The 24,356-nt window shown below is 36.9% G+C and overlaps 3 protein-coding genes across 6 annotated transcripts in view; 1 reads left to right on the top strand and 2 right to left on the bottom strand.

Moving 5' to 3' along the window:
* The window catches only part of LOC137119080 (A disintegrin and metalloproteinase with thrombospondin motifs 7), a 61,833-nt gene extending 51,513 nt beyond the window's left edge, over positions 1-10,320 (top strand). For 3 of the 4 annotated variants that reach the window (XM_067495819.1, XM_067495817.1, XM_067495820.1), the window contains one exon: positions 7,996-10,320. In XM_067495819.1, coding sequence (XP_067351920.1) covers positions 7,996-8,135 — 140 coding nt within the window. In that variant the 3' untranslated portion in view covers positions 8,136-10,320. Of the gene's footprint in view, positions 1-2,471; positions 3,979-7,995 lie in introns of those variants that run through there. The other variant, XM_067495818.1, reaches the window with a different exon arrangement.
* A 790-nt stretch (positions 10,321-11,110) lies between these two features.
* Positions 11,111-13,680, bottom strand: calml4a (calmodulin-like 4a). The gene is made up of 5 exons (XM_067495823.1): positions 13,553-13,680; positions 13,409-13,439; positions 12,993-13,133; positions 12,625-12,813; positions 11,111-11,710 (listed from the first exon to the last, which is right to left on the bottom strand). The coding sequence occupies exons 1-5, from the start codon at positions 13,553-13,555 to the stop codon at positions 11,613-11,615; spliced, it is 462 nt and encodes a 153-aa protein (XP_067351924.1). The 5' UTR covers positions 13,556-13,680; the 3' UTR covers positions 11,111-11,612.
* A 209-nt stretch (positions 13,681-13,889) lies between these two features.
* Positions 13,890-23,389, bottom strand: LOC137119141 (ceroid-lipofuscinosis neuronal protein 6 homolog). Its single transcript, XM_067495822.1, has 7 exons — positions 23,165-23,389; positions 20,666-20,783; positions 20,438-20,536; positions 19,693-19,881; positions 17,772-17,827; positions 15,557-15,679; positions 13,890-14,858 (listed from the first exon to the last, which is right to left on the bottom strand). The coding sequence occupies exons 1-7, from the start codon at positions 23,230-23,232 to the stop codon at positions 14,588-14,590; spliced, it is 924 nt and encodes a 307-aa protein (XP_067351923.1). The 5' UTR covers positions 23,233-23,389; the 3' UTR covers positions 13,890-14,587.
* Between the last annotated feature and the right edge of the window lie 967 nt (positions 23,390-24,356).

Here is a 24,356-nt window from a genome sequence, read left to right as displayed (position 1 = left end):
ACCAGAGAACAACAAGCAAATTATAATCCCACTAACATCCTTCTGTTTTCATCAGTGCTGTTAGAGAAATAGCAGCACTAATGCAAATTAGACTAAGGGAGGGGGGGAAACATCTGATAAAAAGGAAAATAAATTGTGCCTTAAAGCGTAAATCAGGTAATTTAACTGATTCCCTTAGTCTGAAAATCACACTGAGACTGCATACCTCAACAGATCAGCTTCTTCTTTTTATTTTCACTTCAGCTTGCTTTCATGCGTCACTGGCTAACAGGCATTATCCTCCCTTCACTTACAAATAGACCTTTCTGTTGACAATACAACCTACTGTAAGAATTCTGAGCCTGGCTTGTCTTGAAAAATATCTTTCTTTTTTTAGCATTCTCATGTGCTTCTTAGAGTGCTGCAACTTGAATGTATTATTAATTCAGTGTTATGCCCCTGGTCTAGTGTAATCTAGATATAACATGTGTTCTCCGACTCTTCTCTATTCCAAGCAAAACCAGCAAGTCCAAGAGTTTAAAATCCAAATGGTACCAATTTATTGGCTTTAGAGGTGAGCAGTGCCAAAAACGGAAAGCTCTAAAGACAACATCCTACCTTACCAAACCAAACTAAACCAAACCACAAAACTCCTAACCCAAAACAGGAAGAAAAGGAAAAAATCAACTCCTACCATGGCTACCTGGTGCTCAGTATTTATTTTCTCGACACCAAAACACTAACCACAATAGTCTTATGTTTACACATAGCTCTCAAACTACTCAATCTTTGACCTGTTTGATGATTATGCACATTTGAAACATCAGCAAAAATCGTTCAACCCAAACAAGTTCAGATTTCAATCCTGCTCATTCAGGAAATGCTAAAGACTTCAGTGCGTGGGCAGTTTGTCTCAAAATCACATTGCTTGCACTGTTGCTAACAAGCTTATATTAAATTAAACTCAGTTGTTGATGAAACATTGCCACATTGTTCAGAGCCAATAAAGTGATAAGAATGAGTGTCTGCCAAAATTCTTCTTTGAAAAATTATTTTGCATAGTTTAAACTGACAACAATAACAAATTATGTGTACAGGAGAAAGTATGGTTCCATGGTATCATGTCATCCAACAGTTTGAATGTGGCCTTTTCTAGGAGTTACACATAAAAGTAATAATTTCAGCTTAAGTTGGTTGTAGTGTTACAGAAGCACCACTTTAAATATCAGGTTTTGCGATTCTTCACAACCAAAAGTGTGTCAAATTAACACTGTACAACACAGATATGTTCATGTGACGTACATCCTCTTTGTAGCCTGATATAGTCAAAAAGTTACAGTTTTGAAAATGAAAAGGCTGTTAGACAATATGCTGTATAAAATTATCTATTGTTATCAAGAGGATAATTATTATTAAACCATCTAAAGGCGGAGGAGTATCTGACCACAAGAAGCAGTGCACTTTGTCATACAATAGTTGGCTGTCAACAGTAGCATTATTATCACTGGGAAGGAACCAGCTCTCTAATGATGGAACATCACATCAAGGGCAGTGGAAAGGCTGACTACAGTGGCCTCAAAGATCCTCTTTGTTAAACCAGCAAATGAGCTTTGGCTTTTGTTTTCATCCTACTTACAGTTGAAAAAGACCTTTACAATAAAACCACGAATTTACAACAGTAATTCATAGGCTGTGTGTCCTCTGCTTGAAACACATCATTCATGTCTTGATATTTCCAGCTGTGACTTTTTATGGACTCTGTCCCAAAACTTTGTACGTACACTTGACTGAAGTGTACATATCTTTGATGTGCATGTCTCTTTGAAGATGATGACAGCAAAAGGGTTTCACTTTTGCACAAGAGGTGTATTTTTGCTCTGAAAATTAATGGTTCTCTCAGCTCTTCAAAATAGAGTAATCCATAGATTCGAAACACCTTTGTTGATGTAAGGCATCGGACAAAAAAATGATGATAATCTCCAAACGTTCATCACTTTTGCGGCTTTTTTTTCCATTTATGGCTTTTTTAATTGAAAGTATTGTTCACTTTAGTTAGCCTGTTCTTTGATGTATGCCACAGCAAGTCACTGGCATTTCTGTTTTATAGATCAGATACGAAATCACAGTATCCTCAGAGAGCAGCCTGTTAGTTGGACAGCAGCTTCATTGACATTTTGAGCGCATAGAGGTATAAAAGTGCTATGGTAAATAACTGAGGCGTAGGATAATGTGGCGGCAAACAGCTGGCCATGTTAGCACAGTAACCCTCTGTCTCAATAAATAATTTGTTTATGTGTTTTGAGGCAATCAGATGGTTGTAAACATCCTTTATCTTTTCTGTTGTCAAGCCAAGCTGCTGAAGCTTTCAGTCACACACAGTGCCATGTGTCCTCAACCTTCTCACATGTGAAATATTACATTCACCATGTGAAATGCCTGTACATGTAATAGATTCATGTAATTGTTTTAATATAAGTTTTATTTAAATCCAGTCTATTAAGAAGAAAGAAGAAATGGGGTCAGAAAGAACAAACCAGCGGGGGACAGAAAGAAGAAACCAGCAGGCTGAACCCAGAAGCCCTAATTTAGTGTAATGCCATGAATCAGAAACATGAAATTTGATCTCTGGGAAACCAAATGTGAAAATTAAAGGAATACAGAGAATGTCCGTCAGACTGATGTCTTTACAGGGTTTTTGATAGCAATCATATTGCGTGGAGCACGTGGAACATGATGTTCCCCCACGTGTGACCTGCTCCCTCAGCCAAAGAGAAGGATGACCTCAGTAAATCACTACTTTCTTTTTTTATCAAATACAGTTTAAAATAATATCTGCGCAGAAGTGCTTGTAAATATTCAACCTCCTAAACCTTTTTGTTGTCAACCCAATGGCTGTTTGCCTAGAGTCACTGTCTTGCTTGATGTCCGATCTTCTACCAAGTTGCAGTTCTGCAGCCTGCTGCAGAAAAACTTCCCCACTGCATGATGCTGCCAAGACCACCATGTTTCATGTGTGGGACGGTGTGTTTTTTATGGTGTTAAACCCAAATCATGGCATTTAATCTGATAAAAAACCTGATACCTGATAAACTCAGGTTTGGTCTCATCAGACTATTCTGATGTCTCCCACATTGTGCCCAATTGTGTTCTTTTGTTTCCAAGGACCTTCCAGATAGATGTGTGTTTATACATTCACTCCACTGTGGGTGAGCACCATGTTTAACTATTAACTTTCAATTCATTTTATTGCGGTGTGACCTGTCCTTGGTTAGATCTGACCTTGCATTGAGTGTTTGGCATGAATTTAAATAAGTACCTGTTATTTTTTTATATATAAAGAAGTGTTCCTGTTGTACTGCACTTTTATCACTCCATTTCACAACCTATGGGCTGATATTAATTCAGAGGAGTTTTTATGGTGTGTGGAACTCAGACCTTGTCAACACTTTAACTGAACACAAATCAGAAACATCTCTGGTGCCAGGCGTGACAGAAATTCAAGGTGATTGAACAGAAGGCAGTTTATCCATTCCATATAGATTAAACTAGACTTTTTGTTGTCTTAATACCAAATCATATATGTCAAATTGTAGCTCTACAAATTTAAAGGTATTTTTACATGAACGGTTGTCCAGAAGAAAGATTTATTAAATTTCACCTGACATTTAATAAAACTGTGGTCATGTGTCTATAAATGCTAATCTAATCGATGGCCAAGAGAAACTAAATTTACAAATGCTGCTCCAAGTAACCCTCCACCAAACCTGAAGTGGGGGCTGCACACAGAGGACTCACATACAAAAACTGTGACTTTAATCAGAGTGGGCAAACTAATGCTGTGACAGGACACATGAGTGCAGGGCCACGTGTGCAGCTACATGAGCCCAAGACAGATTTCCATCACTATATGCCTGAAAGTGTATCTGAGCTGGAAGTCATTAATATCCCAGTAGAAAACTAAGGCTGATTCACTTAGCAACACGAGAATAAAATAAGGCAGTTTGTCCTTCACATGGACCGAACAGTATTCATAGTTTTGAAGCACGGGATACAGGTATTTAAAGAAAAAAACAATATGGTGTAATTTGGTAGTAACAATGTGTCTATTTGTTAATCAAGTTCTTTTAAAGTGTACAACTATAACTACGGGGGGGGGGGGGAGTTGTGCCAGAATGACAGGCAGACAGGATGGGTACCCCTGCCAAGGCCTTTAGTCTGTCTCAGTACTGTGACAGACAACCACATCCACAGGCGGGTTTTAGAGGTTGCTTACTGGAAAGTGCATTTAAGTGTAGAGTCATCTTTAATAATGGTCTTTTAGCCTTGTGGATATTTCTCCCACTGTCTGGAAGTAGCAGGGTGGATGATGTTCATTCTGGTCAGATAATACCAGATACACAGTAATGTCTCATACTGGCTTGAAACAGAATCTAACTGGATGCTGGTTAGTTCCTAATTAAGCATGGTCCTATGGGAGAGGTCTCTCCCCGTCTGGTCATCAGACTCAGGCTTGACCCATTCCCCAGTGAATTTTGAATTATATATTTTCTCTTGTCTCTATATTGCTGAATTATACATACATAAGATACAATATCCTGCATCAAAGCCATGCAGAATTTATAGCACTAGCTCTAATGGAAATATATCATTTTTTTTAAAGATATTTAGGTAATTAATTGTTATGTACTGGAAGACCCTGACATAAGGGATCTGATTATTTGGCATACCTTGACTATATGTGTGCAATCTAAACTTAATTCAGTCTCGCCAGCATTCACTGTAATAGGCATAAGGGAAAAATGTAAAAAGGTCAAGTAGAAGAATGACTTGCATAAAAATACATGTGTATGTAAAGTGACGCCAGATTGTCCACTAAATTTAACCAGAAGAAAACCAAATCAATGTTAGTGCAAATCAATGTGAAAGTATAAATTTCTCTATTTTTTTTTTTCATGGTGTCAAGCACATACAAAATTTTCGCCCACATGGAGTTCAAATTACCATACAGTGAAACTTTGTGAATTTGTGGAACATTTATTATATACAGAGACCTATATTGGTATTTTAGGACCTGGTAGAGAACAAGAGAGATATGGTGAGATGTAACAATGATTTGAAAAAAGTTCAATGAGGAGGGTTGTATTTCCCTCCCCCATATGAATTAAAGTCCCATTCTTTAATCTCCGTGTTGTGGTGTCCAGCAACTTACTATTAAGATCTTTTGTTACCTGTTCTACATTTACAGTATGATGCTGTTTTTAACCCTCTGTGGCCTTTGAATGTCCCTCCCAAAAATACACCTGTTTTGGGAAACACATTTGAGGCCACATCCACACAGTGAGGAGGGACTGAAGAGCCATGAACAGGCTCTTCAGATTGTTGACCAAAAAATCTTTTGAAAGAAAAACAGAAACCTGTGGATGTCCCATATTCTACTGTCTCATTTTTTCTTTACTGTTCCATATTAGGCATGCTAGAGAGTGATTCAAAGATAGCAAAAGGGGATGTACAGATGAGGGGTAGCACACAGGAAATGCTGTATTGAGTTGCAGCTGTGACCTTTATACCCCACTGATGTCATGGGGTCTTTCTGATCTGGGCAACACTGGAAATTCTGCACATTGGGGAATTGCAGTGGCTTCAGTATAATGTAGGCTATGATAATGGTGTAGCCATGGTCGTAGAACAGACTGATGCAAGTATGTTGTTGAGCATAGAATTCAAAGTGCTTCATTACAAAGTTCTCAAATTCTGATCTAACCATTTTTTAACTCAATCCCTCAGTCTAGCACTGTTGTACAAAGTGAAGTATTGTTAGACTGAAATTACTTGGTGCATTCTAATTAAATTTGGTATGGGAGCACCAAAATATGACTACTAAAAATAATTCCTTTCTTTGCTACATGTACTTTAGTTCTCAAAAAGCTATTGTTCAAAGTAATGTTGAAGCTGGATTTAGATGACCCTCTGACCTTTTCTGTAGCACCACCTTCACCTTCTTGTCAGTCACATTTACTTTACATTTAGTCATTGACTTTTTTCCAAAGCAATTTGCTAAAAACTGAGTGAAGGAGAGAACGTTAAAACATGGTTCTATGAAAACCAATTTTTCTGTTTCAAGAGACGTGAGCGCAAAATAAGACAAAGGATTATTTTTTTCTCTTTTACCAGTTAAATTGCAAATTAAGTTCTGTCTTCAACAACGTTTCAATACTGGCAGAGAGGCTGCTGATTGAGCAGAGTCTGGTAGGTTGTTCCACAACTGTGAGACCTGAAAAGCTTTGCTAGGGATGTTTTGCTGAGTGGTGTAGGGACACCATGCATTGGCAGGGCACAGTGAATAGGAATGATTGTAGGCCTGAAAGAGAGTGTTCAGGTAAGAAGGTGCTGTTGAGTTGACAACCGTGTAGGTGAGTCAGAGCTTTGAACTTTATGCTGGCAGTTAGTGGAAGCCAGTGCAGAGATCTGAACAGTGGTGTGACGTTTCCTTTTGGCTGATCAAAAACTAGTCGTGCTCGGCATTTTGGATCATTTGGAGAGGTTTGATTGTGCATGCTGGTAGCTCTGTCAGCAGAGCATTTCAGTAGTTGAGACGAGATATGAAAGGTGCCTGCATAATGAGTTGGGTTGTATATACAGAAAGGTCGGATTTTTCAGAGGTTGTAGTGGGTGATGCATGCCAGAGAGATGGAGGAGATGTAGTCAATAAAGCTCAGTTGGTCGTCAATGATAACCCCCAGAATTCTGGTAGGGACAGTCACTGAAGATCCTAAGTTGATGCTGATGCTGTGCTGTATTAAAAGTTTGGCAGGGGAAAACTAGAAGTTCTGTTTTGGAGAGATTGAGTTCAAGATGTCTCTCTCTCATCCAAGCAGAAATGTCAGGGGTACAGGAGAAATGCATGATGAGAAAGTGGAGCTTTGTGTCATGAGCACCAGCTTGTACACAGTGGCTAGATGTCTCATAAATATGTTGGATAAACGGATGCATTTTGGTTAGTGAGGTAGTTTTATAGGTATGGATTGGTATTATATTATAATATATAATTTAAAAATGTGACAGAATTCGAGATGCTCATCACGAATTATATAATAATCTTAACTATCATTCTTCCATATAAAATGTAGATTTCTGTTTCTTTGTAAACAAGATAAAAATAGGTTGTTTTCAGGTGGATTTTGAAGGTCTGTAAAAGAGGAAAAGTTCATGTGAGCCATAAAGCCAAAGAAACCATTTGTACAATCTGACCTACAGTACCACAGACTATAGTTTATGCTTTTTGATTCTATTAATATCATTTTCAGAGCATTTCAGTTTATTTAGTATTGCTTCCTTAGCTGGTTAAGACTTTGCCATCAACATCACCCATCACCTTTTGATTTACATAGAAAAAACATTTAAATAATTACATCTGATAATCATAATGTCACACTTGATGTGCATGCTTTAAAGTCCCACTTGATTTGAAGGATTTTCAGGTGAATGTTTGCAAACTTCCAATAATTTCACAGAAATAAAATGCCTCTCCTCTAAAATGACTATCAGGGACCGACACTGGGTGGCATGTAATGTTGCTGCTTCAAGGAGCTTTTCAGCCAATCTGTAATACTTCCTTCGTCTGTTAAAGCTGTCATCAGCTGTTGCCTCCGCTTATTGACATTACTGACCTGATTTCAGCAGGAAGGCGTGGGTTTTTTTTTTTTGGTTTGTTTTTTCTCGCTCTGTTAGAAAGAAAAAAGGCTCAAAACATAAGACATTGGATACTAACTTTTAATATATCAAGCAGGCTAATTTTACACCATAAAAGCTCTGATCAGAAGGAAATTCACAGTAGGTCTCTAAACATACTGTATTGTTGATAGCATGAGAAGAATTATGATACTCAGAGGGTCACAGCCCTCACACAATGCCTAGGATTCTTTCTGAAATGATCTCCAGTTGATGTGTATGAGTTGAATGCAGTCTGCTTAACATCTGTGTGTAAAGTCTTTATCTCTCTCTCTCTTTCACACACAGGAACAGTTTGTCTTCAAGATCGTTTGACGTTTCGTTTCTGTCAGACTCTCCGGTTGCTCGGCCGTTGCCTCTTGCCCAATGTACGAGCACAGTGCTGCAAAAGCTGCAGCCAGCGTTTCCATCCCACCAGTGCGTCTTGATGCTGAGGTGTGCCAAAGCAACCACTCACATGCCTCATCGATCACTGCAAACAAGCTGCAGCACTGAGGGATGAAAAACGAATCATCTAAAGATAATCTGAGCCCTTTGATCTTTTCTTCAACTCTAAACTACACACAAACATTTAAATAGTTAGACAAATTTTAAATCCCCTCCAAAATGCTGCATGTTTGTGCTAGTGAAATAGAGCTCACATAAAGCGAAGCCTCTCTTTGCAAAACAAGGAGAATGTAAATATTTGGTTGCACTTTTTATATTATACAGAATGACATGTTATGAATAAACCCTTATTTGTAACAGTTACACCCCTACATAAGAGAGAAGGGTCTAGCCAGTTTAGTTCACATGTAGATAAATCCAATGCACAATGCTTTCATTTTACTGACAGCAGCAGAAACTGTAAATATTAAAACAAACCTATAAGATCACAATATGGTTTTCAGTACATATATTATGGTACCCCCCACCTTAGTAGTAGTCATTCGTAACCTCAAACAATAATTGAGGTAACAAATGATATGTTTGGATCCATTAACTGCGCCACTCTGACCATCTCACGGGTGTAGACAACCAAAGCTTGAAAGGCCTGCAGTGCCTGGTCACAAATTGATGTTTGGGGGAGGTTTTTAGTAAACAGTCAGTGCCGTCCACAGGATTTTGTACAGAAACGTTTTGAAGCAGCTGTATCAGTAATAGATGTGTAATGTCTCACCTCCACTTCACCACACACATTTAATTAGGTCACAATGTAAAATGTACATGTGAAAAGCTGCAGGGAATACTTGGTGCTAGCGGCCACTACAGGCTTCAACCTATTTAGATCGGGCATTGGCAGGCCCAGTGCCTTATCTACTTGAATACTGGATAATTTGTTGTCATTATTTTCAGACATTGATTGAAATATTTCAACTCTCAGAACATTGATTGTGAAACTGTAGGAAATTATTGGAATAGCATCAGTGTTGTACCACATTAGATTTAATAAGGTTAAATAAGCAATTGGGTAAATATGGTATTTTATACTCTTGCAACTATGGTTGTTAGTTGCTGTAATTTTTTCATTTTATTTTAATATAAGTATGTAAACCCTTGGTGTTATTTAACACTGACATTTATATTTCAGTCTCTATCATCAAATTAAACACAGCTCAGACTATTGCAGGCCAGCTGATGCTGCTGCAGTGCCATCATAGTCTCCTGTGTTTCCTTATGCTGTTTGATATCTAATGTAACCAAAAGCAATATATATGAAAAACCTTTTTGCTCTGTTGTATAAACAAATTTTGAAACGGGGAAACGATTTTTAAATAATTAATTGTAATTAACTGTATTTTTTAGTGAAATACAGAAAGTTGAGATAAAGGTGCCTATAGACTTATTTTTGTCCTAGAAAAGGTGTTGAAGCAGTGCTGCAGCTTTAAAAAAATTTTTTTGCTCAAAGACTGTAAAATGAACATGTCTCTGGAGTTGTGGTTTTGTATCTATTGATGCTAATCCAATCACAGGCAAAATCACTTTGTTGGCTATTGTCCTCGGGCATACACCATGTGTTATGCACATAAAACTACAGGGCAGTTTTTGGTTAAACGAAAGAAAAATTATGTTTACAGGTAGATGCTGGTAACAAGCTGCTTCAGTAATATTCATAGGCTGCTTGGTTCTGTTTGACACACTGAAACGTGAACAAACACGCTTATAAGCTCTTCATTCCTTGGTTAGTGGTGCTAAACTGATGAGATTTAAGTTATAGGACAGCACATATGACAGACAGACAGATTTCAATTACAACTATCACTGCCAAAAGTGATAACCCTAAAAAGCTGATCACTGCAAAAACATCGTGGTGGCTGCATGCTGACCCTATTTGTGCACTCTGTATACTACTTTGTGATTTGGTAGCACATTTTCTTTTGATATCAGTTATAGGTGGTGTCTTCAATTGTAGTTTCATGGTCCTACGGAAAAAACTTCTGCAGGATAAGACCAACATTAAATTCTAATTGTTTTGAGCAATTTGATAAAAATAAATAGTAGAGAGGAGTCTTTTGCTCAGGATTGATTTTCAGGCAAAAGGAAGACATTAATAACACCTTGGATTTACATTTGCGTCCTGCAGTTGGATAATGATTACAAAATACTGTAATAATAAAGTTTGTTCCTTTAATGCTTGGGTGGGGGATGTTCTGTGACTGAATCATGGGCTGCTGAGGTCACACATGGTACTAAGGCTAACTCCTCAGCATTAGTCTAAACTGATTGGACAAGTAGAGCAGCAGTATAACAAAAACTGAGAAATGTTTGTAACTGTGCGATTAGTTCACAGTTCATTTATAAGCATATTCCCACACTCAAACACTGTACAGTTGATATTTAACTGCATGGGTTATTTAAGTCACTAACTGCAACTAAGTTCAGCATTTTTCTTTTTGTTTGCTGAACTGTTTGTTTTATTATTTTTTTCCTGTTTTATAAAGATTCATTCTTTGTATATTTATGTTGGATTCCAAGCACAATATCAAGACTCTAGCCATGTGGCAACTTCCCTACAGAAATGTACAAAATTTCCTCAAATAGAAATGACAAAATGCTGCAGTCGTGGTAACTATTAAACACATTTTTTACAGCAGTCAGTTGTCTACAATTTCGACAATTTTACAACATTTACATGTTCCAGAGAAAATAGTGTTCATTTATTAATCAGTTATGTTATTAAATATGGATATTTATATACTGTTCTTTATACTATTATAATATATTATATAATATTATAATAAAAGTTGTAAAAAGTAATATTTTTATGGCAGTGGTCTTTGTAAGAGAAAAATGCTAATGGAAAATTCAACTGAAAGTCACTTATGTAAATGCAATGTTTACAAATGTCTAGTGGCTGACAATTATGCATGCAGGACTTGATATGACAGCTGAAACCATCAGAGATAAGAAGAAAATATTGCTGAAGGCTTTAATGAAAATTTTATTCAACAGGATAAACAGAAAATGTTCAAACTTCACATCACAAAAGCTTATGAAGAGAATGTAGTTTATTACCAATATTTAGAAAGGTGACTGTGCCATATGGAGACCAACATCACGAAATAAGAATTCATTATACAGCAGAAGTGCATCCACGTAACGAAATGGACATTAAATTAACACTAATTTGTTGGTGTACACAGATTTTATTTTGTCAAATTATATTAAGTATTGTAATATATAAGATACTATAATTGCAGCACTTCACAGTCTGTTCAGTCACAAGCTGGTGTTTATAGGCCTAACCAAGCATTATGCATTTAGTAAAATAATCAGGGAATAATCCTTTAGGAAAAAGAGAAAAATGTCTCAGTAGTCTGCCAGTACATGTCTCAACATTCAGATTTAATACAGTATGTTATCTCTAATCTGCAGCTCAGTGCATGTAAAGCCAGGTCCCTATCGTGGCTGTATTTGAAAATAAATCAGTAATCGACGGGTGGCAGCGTCACCATCTGAGTGAACTCTTCATGGTTGATAATTCCGTTTGGCTTGACATTTGCCTCTTTGAAGAGGTCATCCACTGGGAAAAGAACACAGAACAACATGCTTTGTAAGTGAATCTGATATAAAGTGCCTGAAAGCTTATTTGTCTCCTACAGTTATTCAAATTTCCAAGGTAAATGCAAACAAGCACAGCTTGTACAGGTGTTCTTACTGAATTTAAGAGCACAACAAGGTTTTTAATCTGGTGAGGGTTAAGGTTTTACATAATAAAAATATTCACATTACATTCAACCTAGTTGAATAATGTAATTTTATATTCACTCATTTTAATCATTATCTCTGTTCATTTTAATTGGCATTCAACACGGCTGCACTGAAACCTGCTCTTCAGTACAGCAGTGATGAATTGCCTCTTTTTAAAGTCAAGCTCATAAATCCTTAAATTGGTGTATTTCAGCAGCAATTTTAACAACTTTCACCACAGTTGTGCACATTTGCTACTGCAGTCCGTAGACTGTTTTTTCACAGTGCCATGGGAAGACACAGCAAATGGGACTCATGAAAGGAGAACAACAACTGGAGAGGAACTGTTGGAGCTCCAGTACATTGATTTTTGTTATTTCAGTTACTCTTCTCTAATGTGAATAGGTTCATTACGAAAACAAATTGCTAACACTTCTTAGAAATTACAGTTTTATCCCTATTAGTTTATCGTTTGATACCCACTACTGGCAGAAATATTGAGACAGAAGCTGGTGGTCTTATAGTGGGCTGGAGTCAGTATGGGAAAATGTGATGCTAGCTATGATGGACAGGTGTCAATCCACACAGCGCATCACACCTTGCTGCTTCTTTCAACACGTTACATTTTCTACAAAACAGAGACTTCTACCATTTTTTTGCAGTATCAACAGAGCAACCAAGCAGATTTCACTGAATGTCATAGTTCACTCATTCCACAGCTTTTCTACCTGAGATCATTTGGGTTACCTTCTTTGTCAGTGAGTTTCTCTCCTAACATAGTGAGCTTGGCCCGGAGCTCAGATGCCTGTATGTATCCTTTCTTCTGCTTGTCCGTCATTCTCAAAGCCTCCAGGATTTCTGTCTTGGGGTCTTCCTGTTGCATCTGTCTGTGCATCATTGTCAGGAATGTGGAAAAGTCCAGCTCACCAGTCTTTTCTTAACCCAACATAGGATGTAGCACAACAGTTACACAGTTAGCTGCTTTGTGGAATAATCATAAAGTAATGATGTATATGATGACAGTTATTCCTTTTATTGCCTAATAAATGCCTTGGACACAAATTAACCATACTTGACATTTAAACATTTAAACACTTCTGTATGTTGTACTTTACCAATTTTGTGAACTTGTAGGTGTCTTTCAATTTCACCAAATGTGGGACTTGTACCCAGACATCGCATAACCGTGATTAGGTCTTTGGCATCAATCTTGCCTTTTCGCTTTTTGTCGTACAAAGAGAAACACTCCTTGATCTCTGTGAGAGAAGCGGTAGTATTGTATTGCATCAGTACAGTTTATTGCATTGTATAATTAAGTACTATTTTCAGCTGTTCGAGTATCACACAATCCTTTGCTTAACTTTGACACTAAATTCACTCAATTCTTTAAGACTGAACAAGGTCACACTTGGATGTGCTAAGACATATAGATCTTTATTTACTACTTAATATATATGAAAGACAAGACATTTCAAAAAGCAAAAAGTAATAGTTATCCTTAAAAAAATGCAGTGCTGTAGAAAACGCTTACCATTGATTTGAACCGGTGTGAAGAATTTAGCCTGCAAGGTAAAGACAGTATGGCATTACAAGGCAGGCAAGTACACGAAGAATAGCTATTGGATAAAGAGAAAATATGACAAAATAGTTAATTAAAAACATTTCTTGCACTTACCATTTGTGCAGCTGCTTAGCTTCTTTCCAGGAAGAATGGTTTTATGAAGCCTGCGTCACCTGTTCCTCCACCTATGTTTAAAGTCCACCTGTAATTTAATATGTGTTGCTGTGGAAACACTGATACCAGATCAACCACACTGCATTGTCCTTTTCCTCTCCTCCCCTCTAATAAAAGGAAGGGGCCAATTATCAGTCACCCAATCTATAATTCTACCGAATTGTATAGTAAACTAATATGATTTGTGAGTATATAAATAGCAACATTTCCAATCATTTTAAGTTTAAAGATCAATGATACACACTCAGAGTTAAATAAGATAAGTCAAGTACAAATGTTTGTGAAATGTTTTGTTTTATTAGTTGATCACAAACTGACTGAAATACAGCAAGCCAGAGGTGGAAAGTGTACTTTGTGTTAATACCTGGAATCACTGTACACATACAATTAGATTAAGACAAAATACATGGATTGTCTCCAACATGGTTTAGACTAATTGCAAAACTAAAAGCCAAATTTAAAAAACTTGTTAAACCAGATGTGTGACTCACTATATGAGTAGTGAGAAGGTTGACAATATTGAGGAGTTACAGTAATCTGATTTATGTCACATGCACATGATAGGACTCACGCCACAAGATCCAAGGAGTTTTAAAACATTTTTTAATCTGGCAAGTGCATGTTACACCAAAGATCCCGATTACAACTTATTAAAGACTGTATCAATATAAGAATATGCATTCATAATGGACAATTTCCTTTCTTAATGCGCGGATAAGGTCAGCAGAGGTTGGTGCACTTACACAGCCTTCACTGTTTTGTTGAGGAAAAAGAAAAACAGCGTCATTCAGTTCAGATGAACGTAACTCACTTCTTCATGTAAAATTTAGATCTTTTTCTAAATCTATTTTCTACTGCCACCATACAGATGCTAAAACCATCGTTATATCTTCTTATCTTTAGTGTCTTATCAGTCTTATCAACAAATGCTTTTTCTTCAAAGACCGAGGAAGACACATGGAGGATATGTTTAAGTCAGGGGCTTTTCTTGATATGTAAGGTGTAGTAGGACCAGGGTTCTGGTACATAGATGAGCCCAGGGTATTTGCTGCGAAGCATGGTGTCATTCCACAGATAGCACACCCATAAGGCCACCAAGAGCACGGTAACGCTGAAACTACAGAACAGGAACAGGCCATTGCTGTCTGGGCTGAGGCCTTTGTGGCGCTGATGTATCACCATGGCAACCATAGCCAAAAAGGTAAGGAGGAAAAGTTCAGTGATTTGTCCTTCAGTGACCAAGTACCTTCAGGATATGAAAATGCAGGAGATGTCAGAAACACCAACTTTTAGTCAGTAACAAAACTAAACCCTTAGCAAGTAAATGTCTGTTTAAATGTGTCTAAATATCAGAGGCTGTTTTCTACTATACAGAGTAACCATTTTTGTTTAATATACAATTTACTAAATCATTAAAATTGTAATTTAAATTGGTTCTGTCAGACTTTTTTTTATTAATTTGTCAATAACCAATAATGCACTAAAACTTCTAATGGTGCACAGATGTTTTTACGATGTTTTGTTTTTTTTACTGTGAATCATCTGATAAGAGAAAAAAGAAAAGGCTTGTTTCACAATTTATGCAGATAGACATCATCGTTAGTCAGATAGAAATTCATTTTTTTTAAAAATTTCAATTTAAACAACCACTCCAAAAATAGTTAGTTATCAGTAATAAAATATGTGGAAGCCTTTTAGGAATCTTATTAGATCTTTTTTAAAAATTGCTTCCTTGTGTAAGAATTTTAAATACTAAGAAACATTTTCAGATGAATGCATACATCTCTTCATTATTTCAGACACATTTTGATAAACCATTGCCATTATAATTACCCAGTTTTTATGTAAAATATAAAGAGGCATCTCAATGAGAATTTAATAAGATAGTAATCACATTTCACTGTTAGAGTTTTATACATTTGAAAGTGTGAGAAGGCAACTAACCAATAGTAGCAGGCGCTGGGTCCCAGCAACAGCCAACCAGAGAGGGGAATCTTCTTCAGTTCTTCAGCCTCGGTGAAGCAGCCGGTGAAGTAGATGAACAGAATTACAAAGAAAGGAATGTACCTAAAAGAAAATAATAGAAAGACTCTTACAAACTACACTACAGACACAGTATGTCTATGTAAAAAAGATGAATGCGAAACTTAAATACAATGTGTGTATATCTTGCATAAACAATGGAAAATGTCAGTTAAACTTCACATTAAAGCTACAAAATGTAATGTAAGCTAGTGCTCACATAAGAAGTAAAATCAATGTACTCTGCTTAGCCAAGCCCTCCTTCGCCATCTGCTATGAACTATACTTTGACATGCTCTTGTCAGTGCTTCCGGAAGCTTTCATCATGAAGTTAAAATACCTAAGAATGCTTACTACTAACTGTAATTCTGTGATAGGTTAGAAGGACTCAAAAACTTTTAGAAGGGAATATCTCTGCAGTGGTGCCCGTGCTGTTCAAGAAATTTGGTTTACAAGAAGCTTCAACAACACCCCCCACCATTAAGTTTGGCTTCGACTCGTAGCCAGATAGGAAAACCCAGGCTTTACAGAACCATGTACTTATCCAGGAAGTTAGGCTAACACAGCCAGAATAAATTTAAATAGTTTCATGGAACAGACACCAGCTCTTACTTCCCCAATTGTCTGTTATTCATAAAAATCTGTCATTCCTCAGTAAACCAATTAATACCGTGAATAAAATGATACCTCAAACTTACTCCCAGGTGGATTGATAGTTGTTGCCATTTGCTTGCACATTGTTATCACTATAAGTGAGCGTTTAATTTACAGTACATCTGTTCTGCAAGATTAAAAGTAAAACTCATGAAGCAAAGGTAAAATAAAACAGATAGATGATCTATAGTGATATCATGTGTAATTCTAAATTTTGTTCACTTATGTAAATAACAATGGTGCCATATTGAACAACTGACTATTGAAAGAGAAAACAAGAGGGAAAGTGAAGAATATGGAATATGGAATATGGAAACACGTTAGAGAATACGTTTGATGGTATGCATCTTAAAGGACAGTTTGTCATTTTCTAAACTAATCATTATGTCCTCAAACACCATATTGACAGTAACACCAACACTGAATCTCTACTTTGGTTAGTTGTCAGCCTGCAGCCTGGATTATTTTATTCATCTACGGCACACATCGCCAAAGTTGTCAAAACTATTAAAAACACATCAGCCAGACACACCGCTCCACTGGGTGACATGCTTCTTCATCCTGAAAACCAAGGCCCTTATAAATATTGTTCAAACTGATTTCCTTAATTCCACCTTAAAATGTTGCACATGTGCAATTGACTGTCTGCGGCTGTTAACAGTATCAAGATTTACAGAACAGATGAACAATCTAGTCAAGGTTGCAGACTGATAAGACACTAAAGATAAGAAGATATAACAATGGTTTTAGCATCTGTATGGTGGCAGTAGAAAATAGATTTAGAAAAAGATCTAAATTTTACATGAAGGTGGTGACTATCGTGGATTTTCAAGAGCACCAATTTGTAAGAGGAAACCACTGAAAAATGTACCTTCCTGGATTTTACATGTGTGTCTTACAAACTCAGTCTGTGTGTCCATATTTGCAATACACAATCCATACCCATACACAACATCAAAATCTGTCAATGCCGGTGTGAAGTCATAATGCTAGACAGTTATCAGCTAACTGAGCCACCTAACTTCCATAACACTAAATGTCTGTATAAATAAAAGGGAAATACTTATTCTTCATACTGCCTCTAAAGTCCTTTCAAATGCCACAAATAAACCCAGTTATCAGGCAAGATTTCTTAGTCTGTTTGTGTATGTTGCAAGATGCAATTTCAAATTAGCACTCTCAGCTTGATACATCTGTTGTAAGCCATCACAATGGATCTTAAGATGAGCTCAGTTTGTTCATCTGTTTTGTGTTTAGATAGAAAATAACCAGATTTCAGAAAACTATGAACTAGCTAAGGTTCTTCTCTCTATTTTTGTCGTTTAATTAGTCCCATGCTTTCATGTATTCTCAAAAGCCAAAATATTAATTAAAGCCAGATTTAACAGTAAGAGTGTGTGTTCAAACCTACATTCTGCTACATTGCAGTCATTTCCCAGGAAGTTGTACGTGCACAACACAAATACTTATAACAAACACATACCACATTAGGTGTCCCAGCTGTTCATCATAAAAATATAGCAGCTCAAATGAATCAATCTGTGAAGAAAGGAGGGACGTAAAGGTTGAATTATTAATAGAAACTCATTACAAAACTATCGGGTGTACTAAAGCAACACAGGGTTTTATTCTGCATAGGGAGCCTTGTCCGGTAGTCTCTGCCTGATGCCGCAATGCCACCTACTGCTCAAGTTACAAAGTTATATTGCTGAATGCCATTTAAAAATCACATGTACATACAGATCACAAGTTGGAGGAAAAACGTGAATAAAAGAGTAGAGACACATAAATACTGCATGGTTTCTACACAGGTAATGTAGGGATACTGAATAATTTGATTAGTATGAAAATGATTAGATTAGTGTAATATGCCAGGCAGCAACAGCAAATAAGGGATTATCACTTTTTAGACACTTTTTGTAGCCCTTTTCCTTCAAAGTTATCACAAAGTTGCATCATCACCCTTCTTTCATTCTGAACTACCGAGGCACCAAATCTTCATTAAAATTGAGATACATCTCTAATGAAATGTAAAGATGTTATAATGGCAAACACTGGACATGCAGAGACATTTTTTTACTTCTAAAAATAAATAAACAGTTTTTACTAGAATCTGTAATCTGTTCTGTAGATTTTAGAGCACATGTGGGTGATCTAGTATGTACCACTGAAATGCACATTATAATAAATGTCTTACACTTCCACAATAAACTGCTTTTTATTCATTGACATGAGTATGTTACAATCTGCCAGCACTTCACCAAATGTTACACAGAACATCATTGGAACCTACAGGGACTAAAACCCCCCATACTCTTCCATGTAGTGTGAATGTGTGTGTGTGTGTTTATGTGTGTGTGTGTGCGCGTGGGTTAACTAACTTGATAATTGTCAAGCTCAATAGTAACCTGAACATCACAAACGTCCGAAATGCCCCATTGTGTTATGGGTTAGGGCAATTTAGAGAAACCGTGATGATACATATCCTGGTGGCTACTAGAGAAAACAGGGCTTTTAGTACATGTGCAGTTGCATAACAAAGACACAGCACAAGTAAAGAATTGGCAGTGTGGTTGGATTATAAGATTATTTCTAGTAGCTGTGCATCCTTGTATAAAAAAAACAAAGCCTGACTACCACTGAGAAGTTCAGACATGCACAGTAAAGAAAACAAAACCTTGTGTACTTTCTTACTACAGCACCTGTGTGTGAACTTCTGCTCAGCAAGCAACAGAAAGCTAAAACCAGATATTAAATTGTTGCCCAAATTGTATCACAAAAGAATCAATCAATCAATAATAACTCAATATTGGAGAATAACAAAGGCAGACAATACTGGACAACATCAAAAAGATTATATATAAAGGAGACAAAATTATAAAGCTTAAGTTGAGTAAACAGCTACAATGCAAAAAGCAAGAAGATCATTTGGAAAAATGTATTATATTAATTAACCCATATGGTTTTACAGTCCTGTTAACTTTAATTTGTTTTCAGCCACACAGTGCTTTACTTTTGGTCTGGGAATCAGGATGACAGAAGAAAATAGCAATGAAGGAGGAGACAGAAAAATAAGTTTCACCACAACACAGCAGATTTGCTGCTCAATTCAACTGTGGCAGTACTAATATGTTTTGTGTCGCCCATTGTCAGTTAGGTCAACAAAAAAAATGTTTCGTTTCAGCAAGTGCACTGCCTTTGGTGTGTCACAACAAGCAAGACAACCAGATTTTTGTTGTCTGATATTTTGACTGGTAATGAAGTACACTGATACAAGCCTCTGTAGAACTCATATAGGTAGGTACTGTTACTTATATCCACTATTAGCCCAGTAAGGTAGCAGGTAAAATACTACCACAGAAGACAAATTTCTCCTCACCATGGAGGAAAACCATATGTCTTACCAGAGAGGCAGGTTTGAGGTCTTTGATGATGGGGTTTTCTCTGACTGACAGGTGGAGCTGGTAGCCACTCAAAATGAGCCGGTGGTTGATGGAGTCTCCCACCAGGTGGATGCTTGCCCCCATGACAAAAGTTATGATGCAGAGGTAAACCACTGAGCGAGGCAGTGCCCTGGGACTGCGCTCAATCAGCTTAAAGGAGCAGAATTAAATCAGTTTTGCTACATCTTTACTAATTAGTGTCAAATGCAGCAACATCGTTGTACTTTATTTCCTAGACATCATTTTGAATAGCACTGATGGTAACAGAATTTAATTTTCTTTTGTTGAAGGTGAACTTTCTGAAGACACGTTCCTATCCAAGTTTCTGTCTCACTGCTCTGTGCTCTAAAGACACTACGGACATCAATCTGTTTTACCTCATTACCCCATGCAAGTAAATCAAACTATTAATAGCAAAACAATACACAGACTTTAAACTAAAGCAATTAAATTCCTAATTGAACTAAAATAAACCTGTATTTGTTCTGGACAGTATTGTGGCAGGTCTGCTTTTATGGTATAAAAAGGTATTTCATTAAAAAATTATATGTTCAATGAGAGTTGGACTAATTCAATCTGCTGCATGATCACATAATGCCATTTTTGGGATGTGCTTTATGGACTATAACTGTACACTATGGTCTGATACTGAATATATTCTTTGTGTCGGTCACTTTTACAATTGCTTTGTTAGGTTAAAACTTACCTTGAGCATTAGGAATGGTGTTAAAACATTGTAGGCCATGTGGAAATAGTCTCCAGCACTGGGCTTATTCAGGGGAAACCACTCCAGAGGAAGGATGATCTAATACATAAGATACACAATCTTTGGTATTTGTTACTCAATGAAATGGGGTGTAATAACAGTTTTATTATTTTTGCATTATATAGAACTGTGTGGGATATGAATAAAACATGTACAAAGTCTCCTTACCATAGCAATAGGCCTTCCAAAGTCCAATATCCAGTTTTGCAAAGTGAGGCAGAACCACAGATCAAAGTGGAAGTGTGGTATTTTCTTCAGTGGTATACTTTTCTTCAACCCAGGAGTGCTGTCAACATACATACATTTACAGTGACTATAAGTCATTGTAATAAAGCAAAATTACAGAAGCAAAAGGCAGTTTGGAGTTTAACATCTGCCAGACATATTAGAAATACTGTAGTTAGGTAAGTTTGCATAAGACATTTAATGCTGCAGTACATTTGTTGCCTATAATAGCTCATTTTGAAATTGATGGCAGCAACACATCTCAAAAAAAGTTGAAATAGGGCAATCTTTAGCATTGTGTAGCATCCCTGCTTCATTTAACAAATATCTATAAATGTCTTGGAAGTGATGAGGCTGGTTGCTGGAGTTTTAGGAGAGAAATGTTGTCCCATTCTTGTCTGATGCAGGATTCTACCTGCTCAACAGTCCTGTGCCTTTGTTGGGAGATTTTTTGTTTTATGATGCAACAATGTTTTCTATTGGTTAAAGGACTGCACTGCAGACAGGCCAGTTCAGCACCCAGACTCTTCTCCTGCGAAGCCATGCTGTTGTGATGGATGCAGTATGAGGTTTAACATTGTCTTGCTGAAACACTGTCTGGATGGGACCATATGTTGCTCTAAAACCTCTATGTACTTTTCAGCATTGATGGTGCCTTTCCAGATGTTTAAGCTGCTGCAGGCACTAGGCACTAATGCACCCCCACACCATCAGAGATGCAGGCTTTTGAACTGTTTGCTGACAACAAGCTGGATGGTCCCTCTCCTCTTTAGTCTTCAGGACACGCCGTCCATGGTTTCCAAAAAATAATTAAACATTTTGATTCATCTGACCAAAGAACAGTTTTTCTTTTGCCTCAGACCATTTTAAATGATCTTTGGCCCAGAGAACACGGCTGTGTTTCTGGATTGTGTTCACATATGGCTTCTTCTTTGCATGATACAATTTTAACTTACATTTGTGGATTGCACAGTGAACTGTGTTAACAGGCAGCGATTTCTGGAAGTGTTCCTGAGCCCATGCAGTGATGTCCAGTAGAGAATCATGCCTGATTTAAGAGATCACCAAAGATCACAAGCATCAAGTTTTATCCTTCGGCCTTGTCCCTTGCTTACAGATATCCTCCTGATTCTCTGAATCTTTTGATGATATTGTATACTGCAGATGGTGCGATCTTCAAAGTTTCGCAATTTTAAGTTAAACATTTTTCTGAAGTTGTTTTACGATTTTTAGACGCAGTTTGTTTCAGATTGGTAAACCTCTGCCCATCTTTACATTCCAGAGGCTCTGCCTCTCTGAAATGCTCCTTTTATACCCAGTCATGTTACCGCCATGTTGCCAATTATCATAATTAGTACTTACATAATTAATTACTTTTCAGGCCTTTTGTTACCCTTGTTCCAACTTTTATGGGGTGTGTTGCTGCAATCAAATTCAACATGAGCTAATATTTTCTATAAAATGGTAAAATGTCTCAGTTTCAAAATCTGATATGTTGTTTATGTTCTATTGTAAATGAAATATGGGTTAAGGAGATATGTAAATCATTGCATTTTGTTTTTATTTACGTTTTCAATTCAATCTTCCTAACTTTTTTGGAATTGGGGTTGTACAAAGACAGCATGTAATCTAATAATTCTAATAAAATTAAACAAGATTTTCTGTAAGTATTCGCACTTGTGTTATATATTCTAGCAAGCTATGCATTTTTACATGTATAACTGCCTTTATACATCATCATACACATTTAACATGATTAAATGACAGCATATTTAACAATATTATAACTGTATGCAATTCTGCACCTACTAAATCACGGTCAATGTGGATTCGCTGACCTACTCAAATAACTCTATTGTATACAGCTGTGCAAGTTTCCTGGTGTACACCCAACAGTGTCCATGGTTGAGAATATGAACTGATGAGTGCAGTTGCATAAATTAGCCTCCACAATGAAAAACAAAGAAGTCAGTCACATGATCATGATGCGTCTCTATGGTCTTTTGAAAAGCTGTAGCAATGTGATTTTTTTACTATGGACAAAAGGAGAAATTAGATCCAGTCACTAAAACACGACTGACTCTAATTTGATAGTAGTGAAAGAAGCCTGCAGACAAAAAAAGGGTAACGACCAACAGCACTAATCTATTTACAGTCATGTGAAATTGCTGGAGTGTTTTTGCAGGAAATCTCTGTGTGCTACGCATCACCAAAAACTAGAAGAATAAAATATTCACATTCAACTCTAAGTAGGGACAGCAAACACGCGCTTTTTCGCTTTAATATGCGCAAGCCTCCAGGGTTCGTTTCCAAAACAAGCGCCAGACCCTGGTCACAAGGGTTAGGGAGACGAGGTTGATATCCTTACATGCTACAATTAATTTAATTTCAGACCAGACACCGCGTACCTTACTACTAACAATGCGGCTCATTTGTACAGACCTATTTTGTGGTGTCCAGATCAAAGCATTGCCTCGACGTTGTCGCATATACTGCATTTTTGGTTCCATGTTGGCTTTCGATGATCCAGCTAACGATGACCCACTCTTACACCGTCCAGGGGTCCAAATAGAAGAAACCTAACGGAATTCAGGTACAGTAGTTAACTATGACATGTTGTTGTAGTTTAGTTCCACTTCCTATTTATCGCCTTGTTCCCGCCCATCGGCCTAGTCCACCAATCAAACCGCAGCAGAGGAATTAGGGGTTAAAAGGGGAAGCACAACCCTGAGTCACGATTCGTAGGCTTCAAACCGAACTACAAAGAAAGTAACTCGAAATACCACAAATTTGAATATAGTTGATCCTGGATTGTGCTGGAATAATTATATTATTATTTTTCTGTCTTTAATTATAAAATCATTAAATTGAAGTAATGAGAATAGGTTTAGTCATTCGTCAATAGGTTTATCATGGTGAATTTAGAGTAATATTTTGAGCAAGTTTTTAGAGGCCAGATATTTTTCAGTTGAACTATCTTGACTCACTCCGTGACATTTGCAAGAATGAATGAATTTAAACTTAAAATGCATTGTTCCTTCTTCAAACTGTCCAAGTTTTACTGTCAGGAAACAGAAAAAAGTCATTCCCCATGCCCTCAGTCCAAAACCAACAAAAAAACTAAAATAACACAATAATAAACACAACCATTTTAGGAACATACAACTTATACTCTTAAAAACACTTGCATCAGTTTATATAATTTATAATTAGGCACTTGAATTCTAAAAATTATATGATTATTGAGGACATTCCACTCAACAGCACTTAGCAGATATTATTCTAGAATCTGCTTGTAGTCCTGTCTAATGACCAGTAGATGTCACCGTATTTTTCAAAAGCAAGTCAGCAGCTCAGCAGACTGTGATGCTTAGGACAAGATTTTCGGTGTTACTAATGACCAACCTCTTTAAACTATTTTTCTGGAAGAAGAAAAGAAATTGCAAGAAACGAAATGAAATCCAAGAATAATAAGGAGTTGTTACGATGGCAGTAACTCATGGCAAGATAGACGTTTTTAGAGATTTTCTTCTTCATGTTTCTTATTTATTTACAGCTATAAAAGCCTACAGACGGGTGAAATAACATATTCCAGTTTATGCTTTTCCACTTAAGTAGGAGTAGTTAAGTTGGT

This window comes from Channa argus, chromosome 2 (assembly GCF_033026475.1).
Source record: "Channa argus isolate prfri chromosome 2, Channa argus male v1.0, whole genome shotgun sequence".
NCBI classification, from domain to species: Eukaryota; Metazoa; Chordata; class Actinopteri; order Anabantiformes; family Channidae; genus Channa; species Channa argus.
This window is presented reverse-complemented; position numbering and strand designations above follow the sequence as displayed.

Bases quoted from the DNA above. Each gene is read 5' to 3' on its own strand.
- calml4a (XM_067495823.1), bottom strand. The intron at 13,134-13,408 runs GTAAGCGTTTTC...CTTCTCTCACAG, and splicing joins CACACCGGTTCAAATCAATG to AGATCAAGGAGTGTTTCTCT. The intron at 11,711-12,624 runs GTAACCCAAATG...TTCTTTTCCCAG, and splicing joins GAAACTCACTGACAAAGAAG to TGGATGACCTCTTCAAAGAG.
- LOC137119141 (XM_067495822.1), bottom strand. From the start codon at position 23,232: ATGGAACCAAAAATGCAGTATATGCGACAACGTCGAGGCAATGCTTTG. The intron at 20,784-23,164 runs GTCTGTACAAAT...GTATGTTGACAG, and splicing joins ATCTGGACACCACAAAATAG to CACTCCTGGGTTGAAGAAAA. The intron at 17,828-19,692 runs GTAAGACATATG...CTTTCTTCACAG, and splicing joins ACCTCAAACCTGCCTCTCTG to ATTGATTCATTTGAGCTGCT.